General features: G+C 34.4%; 1 protein-coding gene across 2 annotated transcripts in view; it reads left to right on the top strand.

Annotated features, from left to right (window-relative positions):
* UBASH3A (ubiquitin associated and SH3 domain containing A) overlaps positions 1-20,232 on the top strand; it is a 106,124-nt gene that overhangs the window by 41,129 nt on the left and 44,763 nt on the right. For both annotated transcript variants that reach the window (XM_044666890.1, XM_044666891.1), the window contains exon 5: positions 18,151-18,320. In XM_044666890.1, the coding sequence (XP_044522825.1) occupies positions 18,151-18,320 (170 nt within the window). The remainder of the gene's footprint in view (positions 1-18,150; positions 18,321-20,232) is intronic.

The following is a 20,232-nucleotide window of genomic DNA, read 5'->3' as shown; positions in this document are numbered from 1 at the left end:
AGAATGAAGGAGTAGGGGTTCACACATGGTTTCAGCCAACTGGCAGATATGGGGTCCCTATTGTACAATATTTAAGAAAGATTGGTTTGCATATTCAGCAATTGCCAATGCAAATAAATGTTTTTTTTATTTGTTTTATAAATTCTGCTTTAAAGACAGGAGGCAGATTATTAATTTAGACATGGCACAAGTGAGAAGATGTTGCTAATCCAAGTAGAAACCAAGGTTTCTGGTCCAGAGTTCCCACTGGCATATATGTAGAATACTAACGAGAAGAGCTATATAAAAGCAAGAGAATGGGAGCAAAAGTGTGGATGAGAATTGAGAATAGCCAATAGCAAAATAACCTTGGGCTTATCCTATTTTTCTCCGTCATATCCAGTCCTTCAAGATCCCATTTGGGGTCTTCTTGGCAAAGATACTGAAATAGTTTGCCATTTCTTTTTCCAGTTCATTTTTTACATATTAGGAAACTGGGGCAAAAGAGGGGTAAATAGTGTTTGAGGCCAGATTTGAAAACAGAAAGATGAGTCTTTCTAACTCTGGGTCCAGTACTCTATCCACCTTATTACCTAGCTGCCTCTAAGGGATGACTCCTCTCAAAAGAAAGTCATGGAGTAGAAAGGCTTTCTCCACGAGGAACTTTAAATTGATCTTAAAAAAAAAAGTTTAAATAACAACCTAATGGCTCTAATGAAAACAAAGGTGCTTCTACTTGACACAGAGCTCCACCTGTAAATGTTTTTCTAATAAAGATCTAATTCACAAGAAATATAAAAATCTGATCCAAATACATAAGAATATGAGTCATTCCTTGTATACTGTATCTACAGACTTTTTTCCCTTTTACCTAGGAATTACCTTCTAATTATTAACTGCATAGATATATTTATATAATTATATTTTTATTATTTATTGTTTATACTTTTTAATTTTATTTTATCAAAATTGTACATTTTATTTTCTGTGATCCTCTTTTTCCTATGTTGGACAATGCATTCTTTTTAATTAATTAATTTTTTTTAGTTTGAATATTTTCCCATAGTTACGTTTCATGTTATTTCCCTCCCCCCCAAACCCGCATCCCACACAGCCAATGCACAATTCCACTGGGTTTTACATGTATCATTGATTAAGACCTAATTCCATATTATTGATAGTTGGACTAGAGTTATTGTTTAGCATCTACAAGCGCAATATCTCCATCTAGGCTATGCATTCTTCACCTACCCATAGATCTGATCTGAAAGGTAATTTCTTCCTTGCTCCTCTAATTTGATTGTGACTCCACTTTTGTGTCTATGTATTTAGAGTTTATTTTGATATACTATGTGAGATATTGACCTATGCCTAATATCTGGCAGACTGCTTTTAAGTTTTCCCAGGAGTCTTCAAACCTAGCCCCTAAGCCCACTCCAGGAAATGAGATATTTAGGTTTATGGAACACACTGTCACCATTTTCTTCTTTATGTTATGTACTTAATCTGTTCCACTCATCGATCTCACTGATTCTTAATCATTTTTGTGATTACTGCTCTGTAATGCCGGTCATTTAAGATCAGGTATTATAATGCTCTCTTCCTACTTTTTTTCATTATTTCCCTTGATATTCATGAAATTTAATTATTCCAGGAGAATTTCATTATTATTTTGTCTAGTTCTATAAAATAATGCTATATTATAAGGTTTGACAGGTATATAAAATAATGATTAGTATTCCACTGAATAATTAAAATAATTTATTTTTTATTTTAAATGTAATTTAAAATAAATTATTTTTTATTTGATCTACTAATGAATGCCTAAAATTATTCTAATTATGCAGATCTATCTTTATTTGTGTAAAGACTTTTTAGTTATATTCCTCTGTTTCCTATACTTTGGCAAGTACACTACCCAAGTATTGTAATCATTCTGCAGTTATTTTAAATGGAATTTCTTTCTCTCTCCATGTTAGTTTGCTGGAGATATACATAAATGCTAATAATTTATGTAGGTTCATTTTATGTCCTACAACTTGCTGAATTCATTTCAATAAAATTTTTAACATCATATCATCCTTTTGCACCATGGAGAATGAGGAGCTTGCTAAGAAGACTGTCACAACTGACATTTTTCTGGATGATCTGTAGGAGACAAATTATACTAATTCTCATTTCTCTTTGCTTCTATCCCAAATGTATATCTTTTCTATGGAAAAAAATTAATACTTATTTAAGGAAACAAAAAAAAGAAAAAGCCTGGAAAGCTTCCTACATACATTGTGCTAAGGTAATTCCATCAATTGCTTTTTCTTGACATTTTTGTAGCTAGAATTTTAATATTATAACAAATAATAATTGTGATTCTGCATATTCTTCACTTATCTCTTACCTTATTGGAAGAGCTAACTAAATCTCATTAAATTTAATGTTTTCTTTTGATTTTAAAAAGTGTGGAAATATCTTAAAATTTCTTTTTTGATAAAATTGAAAATATTAATAAATAATTTTCTTCAAAGCACTTGAGGACAAAAAAAGTTTTTTTCTTAAAGAAATGGATTGGGGTGACACCCAAAGTTTTAACAAAGATTAAGTCTTTTTATATTTACTTCATATTCTCCCCACCCACCTGGAACAGATTGGCTCCTTGACCCACCCTTCTCCATTGTGAATGGATATTGACTTTTATAAAAGGGAGGGGAACCCTTTGTTTACTCTGAGAATGAGGGGAGTGGTAAAAGAGGGAACCAACAATTATGGAATGTTAATCCAAACTGTACTTCTACATATCATAATCTTTTCCTTTTTCAAGATTACCATAAATGTGACCTGAATCTTGGAAGAGAGTCATGTGAGTGGGCATGAGAGAACTCTACTAAACAGCTCTCTCCAAGCTAGAAATACTTGGATATTAGATTAATGTTAAATTAATTATTAAAATTAATATTTTTGATAACAGATACTACTCATACTAAATAAAGATCTATTTTTCCTAGAATTTATAGGATATATATTTTAAAACAAATATGGGTGTTTTTTCTTGTCAAAAACATTTTCTGCATATATAATCATTCTTTTGATGTCCTTTTTATTTTTATTTTCATTTTTTATTTTTCTTTTTTTTAACCCTTACCCATCTTGGAGTCAATACTGTGTATTGGCTCTAAAAAAGAAGATTGGTAAGGGCTAGACAATGGGGGTTAAATGACTTGCCCAGGGTCACACTGCTGGGAAGTATCTGAGGACAGATTTGAACCCAGGACCTCCCAGTCTCTCGGCCTGGCTCTCAATCCACTGAGCTACCTAGCTACCCCCTGATATCCTTTTTATTAACACAATTGTTTTAATATTTTCCCTAATATCAAATCAACTCCGAATTCCTAGTCATAGCGTAAAATCTTTGTGATATGTTGCTAATAGTTTGTTTGCTATTATTCTTTTAATGTTAATTCAAGTTGTCAACTTGAAATTTTCTTTCTATGTTTTGACCATATTTATATCAGAGGAATAACCTGATAGTATCATGTCTCTTCCTCTTTTTTCAAATAACTTCTGTAATACTGGAATTAATTGTTCTTTGAATATTGTAAATTTGAATATTGTAAATTTATCAGGTCCTCATTTCTTTTTTTCCTTTGCAAGTTCATTAATAGATCAATTTCTTTTTCTGAGATGCCATTGTTGTTCAGTTATTTTTTAGTAAGGTCTGATGCTTCATGACCCCATTTGAGATTTTCTTGTCAAAGAGATAGAGTGATTTGTCATTTCTTTCTACAGCTCATTTTACAGATGTGGAAACTGAAGCAAATGGGGTGGAGTGAGTTGCCCAAAGTCACTTGCTAGTTAGTGTCTGAGGCCAGATTTTAAGTCAGGAAGACTCATGTTACTGACTCTAGATACATCATTTTATTCACTATGCCACCTAGTTGTCCTTTCTGAAATAGGGTTACATACATCTTCTATTTCTTATATTATTCACTGAGCATTTAAAAATTTTTTATGTATTCCTGAATTTAATTTTGATAATTAGTTTATGATATATAATTGGACAAAAGCATTTTAATAATTTCCATTTTGTCATTATTTTTTGTGAATTCACTTTTTAAAAACTCTAAACAGCTTGTCACTGAGTTATTTTCTTTCTTTTAACAAAATTAGGTTAATTGTTTATCTCTTCTGTGGATTTTTTAAAAATCAGCACCTAGTTTTATTAATTCAGTGGTTAGCTTGGGTTATCAGTAGGACAATCCTCACAAATATGTGGTCAGTTTTTGAAAAGTTGCCATAAACAGTTAAGAATATGTATACTTCTTTCGATTCCCACTTAATAATCACTAGCAATCTAACATGTCAAACTTCTCTTAAGGTTCTAACCATCTTTATCATTTATATATATATTTTTTTTTATTTATCCAAAAGGAGAATATTAAGGTCCCCAGAATTATAGTTTTATTACTTATTTCTCCCTGTAACTCAAGGAACTTTTCCTTTAAGATACTCTAACATTTGGTGCATATATATTTAGTTTTGACATTAATTCATCATCTATGATACCTTGCTACAGAAAGTAATTTCCATTTATCTCTTAATTGCCTATTTTTGCTGTTGCCCTGCCTGAGATCATCATCTGAGATCAAAGCTACCTCTGTCTTTTTTCTTCAAGTGAAGCACTTTCCTCCAGCTCTTTTTAAAACTCCATATAAGCCTTTATCTTTTAAATATGTTTCTTATAAGTATCATGTATCCAACTTTCAAATGTATTCTGCTAGGACATTATTATTAATATAAGTGACTTGATCCTGATTAGTAAAATCTCAAAGTATTCTGGGCCATGAAAATTATCCTTTTTTCAGACTTTGAATGTAATGCAGTTTCGTTTTCAGTATCTTTTAAAACTATACTACTCTTATGACATTCTTATTTTGAATTATAAAATGATCTTATCCAACTGACAACTTATATTATTATTTCAGTTACTCAGATTCTCAAGCCTTCAAAATGAAACTCTGTTTCTCTCTAATTTATATTAGTACAATCTAGAAAATCAACTTGCATAATCAGATCTACAGATGCTAAATTCAAAAGGCGAATTCAGCTGATTGAAAATATAATATTTTGGGCATGTAATTATAATGTTCTTTTAAAAATTCTTACAAAAATATGCTTGTAATATACTATGGAAATTAGTCTTAAATATAGCTAATTTAGTTAAGGTCACATTTTAATAATATGCTATTGAGATTTAATTGTGATATTTATGGGATTTTTAATGAAGTGGCACTCCTTAGATGCTTATAGTATTTTAATAATTAAAAATTAGCATAAAGACATTTTAAAAGGGAAAATTTACTATATAGCTGTTTGTTAAAAAGTTCTTTGTGTAGTTATATAAAGATCTTTTTCTTTATCTGATCAAATGCAGTATAATTTTTTTAACCAAGTAATTACCACACTGTTAAAAAGTTGAGTAGATTTTTTTTCCTTAGGAAAGTGAAAGCAGTTTATAAAAGGTTGAATTGTAATGGGTGTACAAGATACAAGTACATAAATACACTTTTCTTAAATCAGGGAATTCAATTAACAAATCTGTTTATTAGGTTTTATTTATGAAGACAGTTATTACAGTGTGGGGCAATGATTTAACCCTAAAAAAAGTCAATATAAATTTAAAAATATAACTCCAAAACCCCCAGAAAAGTAACTAAAAAACAGAGCCTATATTATATCCACAAGCAGCACCAGATCTAAAGCACTATTTTTTACCAATGCTTTTGGAGTCTACAACTTTTTCCTTATGAATTTCTTTGGATTTCTCCAGAGACTAAAGTTTAACTGTTTAATGAAACCCTTAATTTTCTGAAAGTGAGGCGCGATAATGACAACCAATTTTCAGATTAAAACCAGGCATTATTAAACATTTGCTAACAGATCATAACTTTCTGGCTAGAGAATCCACCCTGAAACTCCTACAGTTTTGTATAAGACTTGAGGAGATGACAGAGGTGCTAAGTTATGACAATGTTGATTGAGCTGGTAATCATGAAAAACCCAGGGGAGCCTCTCTAGATCAAGTGTGGGAAGCTGTTCCATGTATTAAAACCATTGGAGAAATAGGATCAAATTTAGGGCCTGTTATCTGGATTCCCTACGTGACCAATCCAGGCTGAGGCAGTCTTTGTGTTTGGTCCTGGTCACCTGAGCCCTGAAAAGCTCTGGTACCAGCAGGTAGATTAATCCAAAATCAACTTGATCCCTCCAAGAGGCTATTAGGAGTCATTTAGAGAAACAGAGTCTGTAACAGATATGTTATCTGGATCCCATTACAAAATCATCAGCAAGTAAAACTGTGTGTATGATTTTTCTGCACTGCATGTCAGAATGCAGACAGAATGGGCCATCTAAGATAAAAATCTGAGGCTCCTCTTTTGACTCAGTCTTTGATCCCCACCTTTCTTAGAATTCTTATTGGAGAGCTTTGAAGTGGCAGACAGCATCTACTGAGTTAATGATTCCTTTCCTTGATAATTGAGAAGCCTGAATCCTAACAAATGTTACTTAGATAAGACTGCATATTCAGATTAGAACTGGCTCCTTTAGGATTTGACTGGTGAGCATCTCCATGAGGTATTTCCTCTCCCAGAATTATCCCCTACTAAGTTGGTGGTTGGAATGTGACCATTTGTCTTTGCACCTTTATTCTTTAGACTTCAATGGATTATGTGTGATTTATTACCCCCTTACAACAGTGACTCTTTTTGTGTTCTTTGCTTGAAATCAGTATATAATAAACTCCCAAGCCCGCAGAATTCGGAACAGCATGGGCTAACCACTAGTCTAGTTGTTCTCATTTTCTTTCTCCTGCCTTAACCATCCTATGCCACCACGCTGCTCAGGACCCCAAAAAATCATATAGAGGCATGGCCCCCTATAATCAAGTTGTAGCTTGAGAGCTGTACCTTTGCCTCAAAAGGTTAATAGTACAATCAAAAAAAGTTTCTCTGCACAGCAAAGATTAACGTTGCTCTAATACGTACTAAATTTATCTTCTCAACTAAATTTAGAATAGTTAAACTTGTCATTTTACATAATGTAAATCAATGTTTTCTAGTTCCCATTAAAAAAAAGTATATGTAGATCAAGAATTGAGAAAAGTATTAGTAAAAAGATAAACAAAATCTGCATTACGCTTTTCTGTTTCATGAATATGTCATTCATGTCTTGCTAATGAACCAGTGACTAAAAGTATTTCTCTTGTTAGACAAATGGGAGAGATTCTTGTTGTAATTTAGCAGATTTCTAGTCTAGTTGAAAAGGACAATTCAGATGGTTTCAGTTCTTTAAGAGTAGTACCAGATAAAACTGCTATTGATGCTTCAAGGGACTCTTAGAATATTGTGTCAACTTTGAAAAGCACAGAACCAATAAAGTAGTTTAAAAGAACAAGTCTTTAATTAGGACAAGGAAGATAGTGCTTTGATCAGCCACTACACAGAGTCAAGTACTGGATACTTGACTGCATAGATACTGCACAGAGCCAGAACTCTGGGACTGGGAACAATGTCTATGGAAAATGCATCTCAAAAGAAGATTTTCCTAGGAGCTAAAAAACTTGGGGTCTTATATATCTTTTGGAGAATATAGGACAGGAAAGTTCATTTGATTGACTTTACAATGGACACAAGGGAAGGAAGAGCCCAGCTGGACTACCTGGGAGATTTCTCTGATACGATGGGAGAAACTTCTAAGATTTGATTATATCTACTAATTCTATCTAGGCTAAGATCACTGGATACTTCAAGGTTACTTTTTCAGTCTAAGACTAGGTCAGTCTGGGATTTCCCTTAAGGCAAGTTCCCATAGGACAGGGGCAAACTTAGGGGTTCTATAAACACAGCTATTAATTAGAATATTTATGTTATTGGGGAATACTGGGTTTCTTGAGGACAGTACCTGACAGAGATGACAATACAACACTGGCACTTTTTGCTCCAATACAAAATTTCTTTTGTATTGTTATACCTTTGAAAATGTGGCTAATAACATTTCACCTAATAATGAATGAATCTACACATTTATTAATTCTAAAAAAATGTAAAATAAGTCATGAACATTTTTTATATCTTTTTTCTCATCATGCCATTGAAAATTATTATGGAGGTATTTGGTGTTATTCTACATGTAAAGAAAATGTTTCAATATTTCATTTGCTTTAAACCTAAATTACCTCTTGAAAGATCTCAAGGTACATTGAGCTCATTGTATAAATAATGGTTTAATATTTCTCAAAACATTATCTTGATTTGCAGTTGTTTCTATAAATTATGGAATTATATTGCTAAATTTATGTTATCCCACATGATAGCAACTATTCTATTTTCTATATTTTATTGCATTTTTGCAGATTGATGTATCTTCCAATATAGCATATGCCCTTCTAGATATACAAATTTCATCCTGAATAAAATTTACATTTAGGTGATTAAATTTTCAAAGCTTATACAGGTGGACAAAAAGCCCACAGACTACATTTCCTCATAAAATTTAGGAATTATATGTTGTATTTGTAGTACATACCCAAAATAGATTGTAAGTAGGAAATAGAAGAATGATGCTTAAGTTAGCATTTAACACTACAATAAAAAGATTAAAGCAATGCAAACAAACTACTCTCTCTCTCCCCCTCAAAAAAATACATTCTTTTATCTGCTTCCATTTCATAACTAGATTAATCTCATCGACATGCACTTATGATTATTAGTCTTGTACTTCCCTCCATCCAATTACCTTAAATTTTTCCTTTCTTCTTTACAAATAAGATGGTGGTGAAACTTTACCCAAGCAACAAACTTTTTGAAAAAATAGAATGAACTGAATAGATGCTAATAACTTCATGAAAACAACAAATGTTAAAAAAAAAAACACACACATTCCAAACACTGAAAAACTAGAAGCAAATGCAAAGTATTTCACATTAAAAAAAATGACTTGGAAATGAGGTCAAATTGAGATAATTTAAGAATCAGTGGTCTAACTGAAAGCCACAACCAAAAAAAGAACTTAGACATCATATTTCAAAAAAATTATGCCAGAAAACTCTTAGAATTAAAAGACAAAGTGAAATTAAAAAAAAACCACAACTATCTACTAGACACTCCCAGAAGAAACCCTAAATGAAAACTCACAGAAATATTATAGTCAAACTCCAAAACTTCCAGGTCAAGGAAAAACATATTTCAGTTTTCTAGAAAAAAAAGGATTCAAATACTGAGGAGCCAGGCATAATCAAACAAGATTTTATGGCTACCACTCAAAAGAAATGGAGATCTTGGAAGATAATATTCCAAAAGGCAAAAGAGAAAGGATTATTGTCCTGAATAACACTGATAATAACTCTAGTCATAAAGGCTGTCTAATAAAATAAAGAATTTGGGAGTGGTTTTGTTGTTGTTTTGATCATCTTAAAAGAAGAAAGGAAAGCTAGAAAAAATATATTAGGGAAAAAGAGAGAGAGGAAGGCCTTTTTCTATGATCCTTAAAAAATTGTGGTTTGAGAAAACACTTGCATCTTATCCTTGAGTATTGCCTCCCAACTGAATATATTTGTACTTTTCTGTGTTGCTCTTAGTTCCTACATTTTCATTTCAAAATGTTTATTCAGTTCTTGCCTTTTCAACAGGATTTCTTGAAAATTCTCTTTTTTAACAAAGGTCCTTTCCCCTCAAGTTATAATTACGTTTATTGGATAGGTTGTTATTGTTTGTAAGCCTTTATTTTTCACCTTTTGGAATATTGTATTCCTAGCTTTTTCTCTCCTTATGGTAGCCGCTGACAAATATTTTGTGATCCTTTTTTTGGCACTTTGGTGCTTAAACTTTTTTCCTTTTGGCTACTTGTAATATTTTTTCTTAGACCTAGAATCTCTTGATTTTAGCTCTTGACATAACTGGAAGTTTTCATATTAAAGTTTCTTTCAGGAGATGACTAGTAGATTTCTCCTATTTTCACTTTGCCTTTTGGTTGTAAGAGTTCTGGGCAATTTTTTTTATAATTTCTTATGATATAGATAATCCATGCTTTTCTTCTGATCATGATTTTCATAGAATTCAATAACTCATAAGTTATGTCTCCTTGAACCGTTTCCCATAATATTTATTTTAATATTTTATTCTGTTTTCATAATATTTTTGATTTGTTTGAGACATGGTCTCTTCAAGTCATTGTCTTCTTTTTAGTTCATTTTAATTTTCAAGTCACTCATTTATTAGGGAAGATTTTCCATCATTCAGGTTTTTTTTAATCATTTGTTCCAAGGTACACATTCTCTTTGCCAACCTTTCCTCCATTTTGAATCTCTTTTTTTCCCCAGGTGTTCCTGTAACTCTTTTTAGCCAACATGTTTCTTCTCTTATAATTGCTATTTGGATCTATTATAGAGTTGCTCTCTTTCCCAGAGTATACCTACTAGGTGTTTCTCTACAATATTCAGTATTTTCCTTGGTTTATTCATTTCAGCAGCTTCAATGTCTAGGTGTATGGGTGTGAGGGGAAAGGGAACAGAGGCTGTGCTTGGGTCAAACTCCACTCCTTCATTCTTAAAGGATGAGGGCAGACCCTGGCTGAGTGTATGACCAGGACCTTCCTTTTAAAGGAATTTTTTTTATCTTGTCTCATGCTCTGATTCAAGCCCAGGTTATTTGTATTCTGTTGGGCTGGAGCCAGATCTCTAAGTAGCCCTGCTGCTGAGGCCTTTTTTCTCTTGTGCTTACAAGGACTCTTAGATCATATCCACACAGGGCTCCACTCCAAGCCCTCTCCTATTTCTATGGAGCTCAGAACTATCCCCCTTAATGGGCTCCATTGGGTCTTTCTCCCTTTTGCCATGGGTCTTAGGTCTTGCCTTGAGGCTCTGAGCAACCTTTCAGCCATGAACTGCCTGGTCTTCCTCCTTCACTAATGGCCTCTTCTGGTTGTTCCTCTCCAGTTACCATGAAGTTGCTTTGAGTTACTCTTTTCATCTACCTGGGTTCATTGCATCAAGATTTATGAAGGATCCTAGCCATACTTCTATGCACTGAAGGACTGGGTGGAAGACCCTTGCAGATGTGTCTCCTTAGTTCCTTTTTTAAATAGTTCATTTTAAAACTACATTTGGGTGCTTATAGGTGACCTGGGATCCTCTAGTTCATAACATGTTGGCATCTTCCCATGATCTTTTTCTTCATTTACCTAAAGTGAGCCTATGTAGGAACAGTTTATTTTCATCTAAAAGTTCAATATGCTTTTGCCACACTTCATGGTTATTTAAATTCTCCATGTTGCCACAGTTTATTATGCAGCCTTAAAAGACATTACGTTTTCTAAAAATACTAATGTCCATCACTATTTTTGTCATGTTAACAGAGCCAGAGAAGATTACAATGGTAGATACTCTACATCAAATGGCTCATATTAGAGAGAAATAGTGGATAACCAAGCCTAAGAAAATTCAGGGTTTACTAAGCTCAGTGAAGCTCTGGAAGATACTCTGGATGGGAAGAAATGACATGATTCTGGATATAGTCCTAAATAGACAAGTAGCATTGTTTCCCCATAATCTAGGAAGGAAGCTCAGAGTCTCATTGAACTCTCCGGATTCTGGAGAAATAACAGTCCTCACCTGGGCATTCTGATGATACCCATTTGCCAAATCAATTATAAGTCTGACCTTTTTTAATGGGACTTGAAATAGACCATAGCCTTAGAGGATCTAAAGTCAACCAGTCCAGCAGTCTCTCTTTCCTAGGTTTTTATGGCCTTGTAAAACCTGTATTTTAGAGAATTCTTTATACAAACAATAGGCTGAGCCTAGCCTTTGGAAATGCCAAAGGATGACCAGACTAAATGATTTGGAGCATTAGGTTCCCTGAAATGGCTTTTCCCCACAACCAGTTTGAAAAATAAATGCTCGTCTATTCCTTTACCCTAATTATTACTGGCTAGATGATTCAGGGTCATATCAACACCTTCATGCAGAGTTGTCCATTATAAATCAAGTGATACAAGATGATCTTTCCAATAAAATAAGGCCAAGGAGACTTTCTTACCCCCTAGATATTATTGCCCTTTTTTGTGTGTGCCCTGTATGTTTGGTGATTTTTCCAAAGATTGAGACTGCTAGTCCTAGAGTTAATATTTTTTATACTCTGCTAGTACAAGGAGGCCCTCATATTTGTGGATTTGGCTCTTGAGAAATATTCTTTTATCTAATTCACTGATGGCTATGATCACTATCAGAGAGGCATGCGTAACCAGGACCCCAGTGGACATCAATCTGGTAATGGAGGATGCTAGAAAGGATATAGGTGACCTGACAAATGCTAAATATGAATTGTACTGCTTCCATTTGAGAGAACCATAGGACAGAGGGCAAATGAAATCTTTAGGTCTACCCAAAGCAAATCTAGGATAAGGAAAAATAGAATTGGACAATAAAGGTATCTCTGTTTTTAAGTCAGGACCAATGGAGAAATTTTATTAATTCTTACATCTGTATAAAGTTGTTTTGAGAGAGGCATAACATATACCTGCTGCTGAACTAAAAAATCAGATTGATGCCCCTATTAGAACAGCAAAAATAGGAGTGGGTCCATCATCAGTTTGGATGAGGGAGTCATGATACCATCTTGTACTGGGTGTGGAACCATATGATCCCCTTAGGAAAGGAGAAGATAACTCTTTGTATCAATGATACTTCTTATACTGATCAGGGTACCTATCCTTGAAAGGTCAGTAAAACACAACTCAGAGGATTCAAAATATGCCTCTCTAATTGGCAAATTGATTGTGTTTATTATCCTTCCCCTTCTTAGAAATTCTTGTCACTGTGATTGATACTTATTCAGGATACAACATTGCAATTCCAATAATTGCAATATCAATCATGGCATGTGGTAGTAGCCATTAAAATTCTTGTAGAACATATACTAATTCTGATGAGCCTCCCTACAAATTAGTCTCTTGTGAAAGTATTCATTTTACTACAAAAGAAATCTGAGATTGGGCCAGCAAAACAATCTTATTTATTGGACTTCCATCTCCCAGTCCATTTTCAGTCAACTGGTACTATTGAAGTCTTAAATGTTTTGCCAGACTAGATATTCCACCTCTCAAAAGCTATGTCTATATTGGATCCCTACTGTCTTAGAAGTGGTAGGATTCTCTGTTCTAATGGTATCTAACATCCAGTCTTCAGGAAGATTTACCTGTTAAGGATAAATTAATTATAGGCAATCTTGGTTAATCCCCTCTAGTTCTTCTTTATTCCATTGCTTTCAATGTATTACCTAAAACTTGAAGTTTCTTGTCCCTCAGAAAGTTCTATATATCTGAGGTAAATGTCTCAAATTTCCCTTAATTTTCAAGTCTCCTTTCCTTGATAATGGTTTGGACAACTCCTTCTTAGAAAGGGCTTGGGGAGAAAAGGGAATTATCAAAAAGTTCTCTGGTTTCTCTTTTTTTTTTTAATTTTCAGTTCCAAATTCTTTTAACCAAAAAGCAAAAAATATGATACCTATTATACATATCAAGTTATGTAAAACATATTTCCACATTAGCTTTGATGCAAAAGAAAAAGAAACAAAAAATAAAGCAAAAGAAAATGTTCTTTAATCACACTGAGAAATGATCAGTTTTCTCATTGGAGGTAGATAGATTTTCCATCATGAGTCCTTTGAAATTGTCATGGATTGATCAGAGCAGCTAAGGCTTTCACAGTTTGTAGCCCCCAGCAGTGAGAGTAGGCTCCAGTAAAATCACAGCCATAACTTCGATACAATCAAACATATAGCCTAGGTGTCACATGATACCCCCTACCCCCTCCTTTCCACTCCTCTTCGCAGAAACTGAATGTTCTTCCAAGAAATTACTGATGCCAGAATTCTGTGAGAAGTTTGGTTAAATGACTAAACACTGACATATTGAATTATTACCTATAGAAAACCGTTTGGAGCCACAGTGGCAATCTAAATCCATTGTCTCCATCCTGTGAATTATTGACTTCCATTGTGAGTGATCTAATCCCTCTGCTTGTTTCAGCCCTCTATAAGTAGCTACCTGAAATCAATAAACTTTGTTATTAATCAGCAAGAGTCCTTTGAGTCTGTCTGTAAGTCTGTCTGTGATCCTCCTGATCCAAACCTCATCCCTCTTATCCTGTTCCATGACCCACAAATAACTTGATGAGCTGGTCTATACAGTAGTTGATTGTTATTATAATATTTCTCTTATTATATACAATGATCTTCTGGTTCTTCATTCTGCCTCAGTTCATATAGGTCTTCCCAAGTTTTTTTAATCTATCCCCCTTCTCATTTCTTATAGTAAAATCGTTTTCCATTATAAACATATACAGAGCTCGTTTAATCATTCTCCAATTAATAGGAATCCCTTTCAAGTTCCAATACTTTGCTACCACAAAAAGTTGCTATAAATATTTTTGTACATATGGGTTCTTTTCCTTTTTTTTAATCTTTTTTTTTAAACCCTTACCTTCCATCCTGGAATCAGTACTGTGTATTGGCTCCAAGACAGAAGAGTGGTAAGGGCTAGGCAATGGGGGTCAAGTGACTTGTCCAGGGTCACACAGCTAGGAAGTGTCTGAGGCCAGATTTGAACCTAGGACCTCCTGTCTCTAGTCCTGGTTCTCAATCCTCTGAGCTACCCAGCTGCCCCCTTTTTTAATCTCTTTGAGGTACAGACCTAAAAATTATAAAAAATTATGCTGGGTTAAAAAATTCTGAGTCAAAGAGTATGCACACTTTTATGGCTCTTTGAGTATAATTTCAATTTTTTTTAAACCCTTACCTTCCATCTTAGAATCAATACTATGTATTGGTTCCAAGGCAAAAGAGCAGCAAGGGCTACACAATGGGGGTTAAGTGTCTTTCCCAGGGTCACACAGCTAGGGAAGTGTCTGAGGCCAGATTTGAACCTAGGACCTCCCATCTCTAGGCCTGGCTCTCAATACACTGAGCTACCCAGCTGCCCCCAATTTCAAATTATTTTCCAAAATTGGTGGACTATTTCATAGTTCCACTGAAAGTACATTAGTGTACTTATTTTTCTGCATCTCCTCAAGCATTTGTCATTTTCTTTTTCTGTTTATGTTAGTCAATCTGATGGGTATGAGGCAATATCTCAGAGTTGTTCTAATCATCCATTGCTTTCTAATGATATACATGAAATTTTTATGATTATGAAATTATGAAATGAGACCTGGAAGGAAGGGTTGCAATCTTGAGTCCCTGAATGAAGATGAGACTTCTGAAGAAGCAAGCATTTTCCAGCTCCTGAAGAAGAAAGGAACAGGTCTCAAAGGAGGCTCCAGAAGGTCAAAGATTTGGTATTCTCCACCTAGTAGAATTTCCTAGGGAGTAGGAGTTTGGGGGACGATGGGCTGGAAAATACTAAATCATGTGCAGTAGAGGGAGAGTCCTAGGACTGTCACAGACCGTGGGATAGGTTATATGCAAGAAGCTTATGATCTCTTTGCTACCTTGATACAGATTACTCTGACCCCATGATAGGCTTCAGTAACTCTAAGGTATTATCAATTAGTGCTTTCATCCCATTTGGGGTGTTTAAAGAGGACTAGTATCTCTGGTGTGAAGGCTTGCTAAGACCCTTTCAAAGCTATTCATCCATTTTGTTTTGTTTTGTTTTGTTTTTAACCCTTGTACTTCGGTGTATTGTCTCATAGGTGGAAGAGTGGTAAGGGTGGGCAATGGGGGTCAAGTGACTTGCCCAGGGTCACACAGCTGGGAAGTGGCTGAGGCCGGGTTTGAACCTAGGACCTCCTGTTTCTAGGCCTGACTCTCACTCCACTGAGCTACCCAGCTGCCCCCTATTCATCCATTTTTATCATCCACTTTCGCCTGTGGCTCCAAGAAGCTGTAGCATATACAGAAGTCATTCCCCAGTAATATCTCAGCAGACAAGTAAAACCAGATTAATAGCAGCAGACAGGATTTACATCAGTTGCTGATCTAAGTGAATGTCTACTCCTTTTCCCAGTGGAATGAGTGGGTGAGAGCAATTTGTTCCAATAACCATGAAGGCAGCTGAAGCAAGCACTGTGGAGCATTTAGGACTCGGTTAGATAAGGAAGATGCTAAGGTCATTCATTGCATCCTGGACTGTCACCACTTGTCCTGACTTTTATCTTGCCATGACTTTGATGACTCTGGAAGGAAGAAGAACTAATGATTTTGTACCACTCTGACTCACTAAAATCCAATTCACTCACAAGTCAAGACATCACTCATCATTAGTCTTCTTCAAAAACAAAAATGAACAACTCAACACAATAATACAAAACTTGTGACTCTATTATTGGGGTATTGTTGGCTGTCCTGCTCCTGTTCTTTGCTGCTACTTTGTATTCACTGTGAACTGTCCCTGGGATGACTCATAACGTGGACTGCTTTTTTTTATAAAGGATGTCATATTTTAATCTTTATTTTATTTAAGCTCCTCTATATTAGCCTCTTAGCATCCCTTTGTTAATAGTTGTTTAGTAAGAACATTGAGGGTATTTTAGATTTGTAAGGTTCCTTAGAAGGTTTTTTGAATGCTGACACTAATATAATTTTTGTTGCATTGTACTAAGAGGATACGTATAATATTCCTGTTTTATTTAGCATCTGTTTGTGATATTTTATGTCCTAATACTTAATAAGTTTTTGTAACAATACTATGCACATCAGAGAAATATGGATGTTTATTTTATTTCCTTCCATAATTTCCAGAAAGCTATCATATTTAGTTTTTCTTAAATTCTATATAGGTTCTTAATTTCTTTGTTGCTTTGGTTTTTTAATTAGATTTATCTAGAGTCAATGGTGTAAATTGAAGTTAAACACTATTATATTTTCTTGTCTATTTCTCCTTGTAATTCACTTTTATATTTACAAGCTTTATCATTGGATGCAGATATATTCAGAATTGAAATCAATTCATTGTCTATTATCTTTCAGTAAAGTAAAATTTCTAGGGGGCAGCTGGGAAGCTCAGTGGATTGAGAGCCAGGCCTAGAGACGAGAGGTCCTGGGTTCAAATCTGGCCTCAGACACTTCCCAGCTGTGTGACCCTGGGCAAGTCACTTGACCCTCATTGCCTAGGCAAAAAAGAGGTAGAAATTTTATTTTTTTATTTTTTTAAACCCTTACCTTCCATCTTAGAATCAATACTGTATATTGGCTCCAAGGCAGAAGAGTGGTAAGGGCTAGGCAGATTTGAATTGAGGACCTCCCATCTCTAGGCCTGGCTCTCAATCCACTGAGCTACCCACCTACCCCAAATTTCTACCTCTTTAAATTAAGTCTTTTTTTATTGTTGCCTTGTCTGAAATTATAATTGTTGCTCCTACTTTTTGTTGTAAATACAAACAACTTTGTAATCTGTAAGAACTGTGATCAATATAATCACTCATTCATGAATCCAGATGACCAAATATAGAGATATAGGGAAACAATCTACATTTGAATTATAAATAGAAATTATATACTTTTCTTCTGGAATTATAGGTAAATTTATTCATTAAATTTCATTATTTATGAGTGTTTCATTGATTTCTAGTACTAAGACTGAATTGTACCAGAATGAGGAAAGTCTCTCCTAATATATCTATAAAATGAAGACCTTTGACGAGATAATATCTAACATTTCCCACCCCTATAGTCTGTGATTCTGTGTACAGGGGAATGTGCACTGCAAGGAACACAAAGTGAAAGACAGAATTCTTGTCCTCAAAAAACTTGCAGTTTATTTGGGTATAACTGACAAGCATAAAATGTGACATAACCGGGGGCAACTGGGGGCAGCTGGGTTGCTCAGTGGATTAAGAGCCAGACCTAGAGGCAGGAGGTCCTCAGTTCAAATCTGATCTCAGACATGTCCCAGCTGTGTGATCCTCAGCAAGTCACTTAAAGCCAATTGTCTAGCCCTTACCCCTTTTCTACCTTAGAACCAATCCATTGACTCTAAGATGGAAGGTAAGGATTTTAATTTTTTTAAGTGGCATAGAAGTTTAAGAATAAAATAAAAGTGTAATATTACATTATTAGATGAAATGTCAAATTATTTTTTAATTTGTACAAAATCTCTAAATTAATTTTATGGATTTTTTAATAGATTGTATCGTAAAGCCAAGTACCAAACAACTCCACCTTACCCTTGCACATAAATTTTATCCTCATCATCAAAAGACTCTGGAACAGTTGGCAAAATCCATTGACCAATTACAGAATTGTCAATGGACTGCAGCTCTGTATTCTAGGGATATGCGCTTTGTACATTACCAGGTAAGATTTATTTCTATAAACCTCTTCTGCATGGGGCTTCAAAGTCTATGGAAATATTTTATCTTTAATTTATTGGAAAGAGGGGTGAGAAAAGGAAACAATATCATATTGCCTGGGAGAATTCTTATGTCAACATGAGCATGTTGTTCTCAGTGTGTATCTTCAAAGTAGAGCTGATTGGCACACCAGCCACCTACTCATTTTCTGGGCTAACCCACTCCCCCAAAAGTGTCATTTCTACAGCAGTTCTCAATTCCCAGAGAATGACCACCACAATATAGTTTGAGAACTGGCATGGCTGGTCTTCCTTCCTTCATATTTTTTTAATTAATTCTCTTGATATTCTTGACCTTTTGTATTGTTTTCCAGCTCTATGATGCTAATTCACTATTATATAAGTTCTGTATTTACTTAAACATGTACAAGTTGTTTCTTTCCTTGAATTTTTTTCATTCATTCACACATTATAGTGAATATGCATAGTATTGATTTAGCGTAATAAAAATAACTTCCACTTTTATATTTTGTCTTTATTTTATACTAATAACAAATTTACACATAAGTTTTCCAAAGTTACATGATTCATGTTGTCTCCCTCCACTCTTCCCTCCCACTCCCAGAGCTGACAAGCAATTCCACTGGATTATACATGTATTATCACTCAAAACATATTTCTTATTATTCATTTTTGTAAGAGAATAATCTTATAAAATCAAACCCCCAAATCATATATCCAAATAAACAAGCGATAAATCATATGTTTTCATCTGCATTCCTACTCTGGAGGTAGATAGCAATGTTTCTCATAAGTCCCTCAGAATTGTTCTGGATCACCACATTGCTGGGAGCAGCAAAGGCTATCACATTTCACCATCCCACAATATTCCAGTTACTGTATATAATGTTCTCCTGGTTCTTCTTATTTCACTCAGCATCAGTTCATGTACGTCTTTCTGTTTCTTTCTGAAATCATTCTGTTCATAATTCCTTATAGCACAATAGCCATTCCCCAATTGAGGAACATCCCTTCATTTTCAATTCTTTGCCACCACAAAAAAGCACAGCAATAAGTATAAATTCCATTAAAAAAATGACTCTACTCAAAATCTGTCAGGATGCTAGGGGAAGTTCATTCCTTCTATTACAATACTTGAAGATGCTAGGGGAAATATACTTTCCTGACTCATTACCATAACACTATTGTGGAGTAATAAATACCCAATATTATTGTAACACTTTATCCTTAACCTATTAAGTTGTGTGCTTCCATTTACACAAAACCAACTACTCACAATAATGATACTATTAAATCTTAAACATAACCCTTTACTTAATGATAAAACAAAAACATTAATAATCAGTAGAAAGATACTTACTATAATGTAATGAGGGAATAATTATATGATAATCATTAGCATTTACATAGCACCTAATCTGAGTCAGACTATATGCTAAATGCTCTCACAAATATTTCATTTCATTCTACAACAATCTGAGGCAAACAGAGGTTAAGTGACTTACCCAAAGTCATACAGTTGATAGAGGACATATATTTACAGAACTGTAAATACATGTTTCAAGAAAATCATGCACTCACAATTCTAGACTGCATGCAGGCAACTCATTGGCTCATTTGGGAACAACTATACCATGCAAAACTGCTTCTCTGATAAGTATTCTCCTTTTGATCCTCAAGATTCTCCTACTAGGCAAATCCAAAGCGCTTCTGTTATATGTCATAATGGCTTTGATATGTGGGGAAGTTGCACCAGTTGAGCTTCTTGTTGCAGTATGTGCATGCCTCAGTCCCTCATTACGCAGGTAATGTCAAGGAGCCCAGCCAGATCTTTACCCATCTCCTTCTTCCAGTCATCTGTTAGCTAGTCTATTCAACAGGAAATCTACAAAGCTT

The sequence above is a fragment of the Gracilinanus agilis genome, chromosome 3 (assembly GCF_016433145.1).
Source record: "Gracilinanus agilis isolate LMUSP501 chromosome 3, AgileGrace, whole genome shotgun sequence".
Classification (NCBI taxonomy): Eukaryota; Metazoa; Chordata; class Mammalia; order Didelphimorphia; family Didelphidae; genus Gracilinanus; species Gracilinanus agilis.
Note: the sequence above shows the minus strand (reverse complement) of the source record. Positions and strands in the feature narration are given on the sequence as shown.